Here is a 3,032-nt window from a genome sequence, read left to right on the forward strand (position 1 = left end):
CCAAGCCCACCATAGTCAAGCGGCCTACTGACAGTGTCCCAATTGACCTTGCACTTTGCCCCAGTTGTCTTATCCGATCCTGACCAAAGGAATGCCCGCTCGAGTTTGTCAATGTTTTGCAGGATGGTGGTTTGTATGACAAGCGGCATGATGAAGTAGATGACTTGGGAAGCGAGAACCGACTTGACGAGCGCCGCGCGTCCAATGGTGGTGATGTTTTGGCCCTCATATGTTGTCAATCTCCTCGCCACTTTATCCACTAAGAATTGAAGATCAGCAAGCTTCAGCCTCCAAATCGACAGCGGTAGCCCCAAATAACGGAGCGGAAAGGCAGCCCTAACAGCCGGCAGCCCATGGGTTATGCGGTCCAAGACGAGGTTGCCACATCTAATGGGCACCATTGAGCTCTTATGGAAGTTAGTGCAGCTGTGGATGATTTGGGATGCTCACAATTCGGTCTTCTTCAGCAGACAGTGAAGACTTGTTTGCAAAATGTGGTCACATAGACTTAAACGACTTGAAGAAAAGGATCATGCTGGTCTGTGGCGTGATTTCTTCTCTTCAACATAGATCACGTTGGATCTCATAACAAAGAGTGAAGTGCATTGTTGGTTCCTAAACCATTTCAAAGGTGTCATGTAGGTCTCAAACTTATTGTGTGTGAATACCTTTTAAAGTTGTGAACATTTATTTCATATTCGCGAACTTTTTGTTGTTGTTTGTGAACATATTTTCAAATTTATCATTCATGAAGATATTTTCTTTTTTAATAAAATATATCATTCGCAAACATTTTCTTAAAGTTGCGTAACACTTTTTTTCCGAATTCATTGTTCGCGAACTTTTTTCAAATTCATCATTCGCGTACAATTTTATTAAAGTCACAAACTTATTTTTGTTGTTCGTGAACATATTTTCAAATTTATTGTTTGTGAACATATTTTATTTTCTAATAAAATTTATCATTTGCAAACATTTTCTTAAGGTTGCGAGTAATTTTTCCAAGTTCATTGTTCGCGAATTTTTTTTTCAAATTCATCGTCCGCATACATTTTTCTAAAGTCGCGAACATTTTTCCATATTTGTGAACATTTTTATAAACTAATGAACAATTTTTTAAAGTCATGAACAATTTTCCATATCCATGAACATTTTTGGAAACCATGAATCTGAATTTATTTGCATATTTCCGTCACTGGCCTTACATTGCGGGGCCCCTTCTAACATCACGGGTCAACGGCACTAGCTGGCCGATCAGGTGAGCTCACACATATTTTGGGTCTGAATGGCACACTTACTGTACTTCATGAACCTGGATATCGATTTCCATAGTTTGAGGACCTACATGACACCCCTGAAATAGTTCATGGACCTACAATGTACTTCACTTCATAACAAATAAACATAGTTCGAATGATTTGAAGATTGCTCACCACACCTGCGGCGTGGTAGTACAAACATAACAACTCCCTCAAACATACACGTAATAACACAAGTAATTCTAATGTTTCTTGAGGATTCTCACGTGCTTCCAGCGAGACTCCATGCGGCTGGAGTCGTGGTTCTGCGCGTACACGCCGAACTTGAAGAAGTACGAGTGGCCGCCGCGGCCGTGGACACGCAGCTTCTGCTCGCCGTCGATGTACACGGTGAGTGTCGACGCCTTGACATCGTGGACCACGTTCAGCCGGAACCACCTGTTATAGATGTTGTCCTCGACTAGCTGCCGGGCGTAGTAGCGTAGCGCACCATCGTAGACGCGCAGCATGAACGTGCTGGCCCCGTCGCTGGCGCCGAACACCTGCATGATACACACCCCCGTCGTGCCGGATGGGACGTAGCCGTAGCCCTCGAACTGCCACACGCCGGAGCTGTAGTCGTAGCCCTGTGCAAGTAGAAGAAGATCAGTAACTCATAATTAATTACACCCCCAATACATCGTAGTAATAATGATGTGATGATTAACTTACTGTCATCCTGATCTCAGTCCTTGGTTTTGTTCGGCTCTGGCGGACATGGGGCTTGTCGGAAGAGAGCACCCAAAGCCTTCGCACGGTGCCGTCGAAGCTGTATCGTGAGCCGATCGCCTCGTCGAACGGGCGCTGCAACGCGAAGTTGCTCTCGCCGAGCCTCACCGCCGTGAACCCGTCAGTCGGGTCGGCGGTTCTGGGCGCCCGTCCGCCCCTGGCCGCAATGCATGACCACGACGCCAAGAAGACAAGCAGAGAGACGCTGATCCATGAGAGAGCGCGAGGAGCCATGTGTCCCTCGATGCAGAGACCACTTGTGATGATGAGAGGTGAGATTGGTGGGAGTAATCAAGCTCCCTGTGGTTTATAACTTTATATAGACCTTGGCGATTTATCAGTATACTAGTAGGAGATACTCACATCTTTTCTTTCGGAACCTCTTTTGTTGGGAGTAGTACTCTTGTGATCTTCAATTACATGCAGAGGATAGTACGTTGGACGCATGCAGCGTGACACTGACCGACTTGTGAGCAGGTAGCGTGAACACCTTGTTTATTTTTGTGTTACAGACGGGAATTCAACCCTCCTACGCGGTAATAAATCTGCTGTGTGTCTAGGTGAACACGGCGGTTCAATTTTGGCTGACGGCAAGGAGTTGGACAATGGAAATTCTTCTTCCGTTCGAGGGAGGATACTTGATTTTTTATTTTTACCTGGTGTTTTCAACTGACGTGCATGCCGGCTCTAGAAACTACTAGCATGAGGGCAAACGCATCCGTGCCCACCCATGCACACCTACATAGTCGAGGAAGAAAAAGTCTCAATCGTAGTTCTACTTCATCCTCTTGGCCAAAGCGGCTGCTTCTTGCGACCTCAGCTGGGATTCGGACAACGAAACTAATCAGGACAGATAGTGTGAGCATCAGATCTTTGAACTCTGCAGAATTATAAATTCGCTACTGTCAAAACATTCAGTTAGAACCCTGTGTACCGCCTCAACCTGTTGACAGGACGTAGATCTCAGATGCAACGGACACTATCTCTACTTTTTTCTTTAACCAG

At 45.6% G+C, this 3,032-nt stretch overlaps 1 protein-coding gene across 1 annotated transcript; it reads right to left on the reverse strand.

Moving 5' to 3' along the window:
• Positions 1–1,501: 1,501 nt before the first annotated feature.
• Positions 1,502–2,261, reverse strand: LOC109763683 (citrate-binding protein-like). Its single transcript, XM_020322543.1, has 2 exons — positions 1,971–2,261; positions 1,502–1,885 (listed from the first exon to the last, which is right to left on the reverse strand). The coding sequence occupies exons 1-2, from the start codon at positions 2,259–2,261 to the stop codon at positions 1,502–1,504; spliced, it is 675 nt and encodes a 224-aa protein (XP_020178132.1).
• Positions 2,262–3,032: the final 771 nt, after the last annotated feature.

Source organism: Aegilops tauschii, chromosome 7, assembly GCF_002575655.3.
Source record: "Aegilops tauschii subsp. strangulata cultivar AL8/78 chromosome 7, Aet v6.0, whole genome shotgun sequence".
Lineage (NCBI taxonomy): Eukaryota > Viridiplantae > Streptophyta > Magnoliopsida > Poales > Poaceae > Aegilops > Aegilops tauschii.

What these genes read in the sequence shown, in the direction of transcription:
- LOC109763683 (XM_020322543.1), bottom strand. Translation starts at nt 2,261, where the DNA reads ATGGCTCCTCGCGCTCTCTCATGGATCAGCGTCTCTCTGCTTGTCTTC. An exon ending in GGACTGAGATCAGGATGACA is followed by an intron (nt 1,886 to 1,970) that starts GTAAGTTAATCA and finishes CTACTTGCACAG; the next exon opens with GGCTACGACTACAGCTCCGG.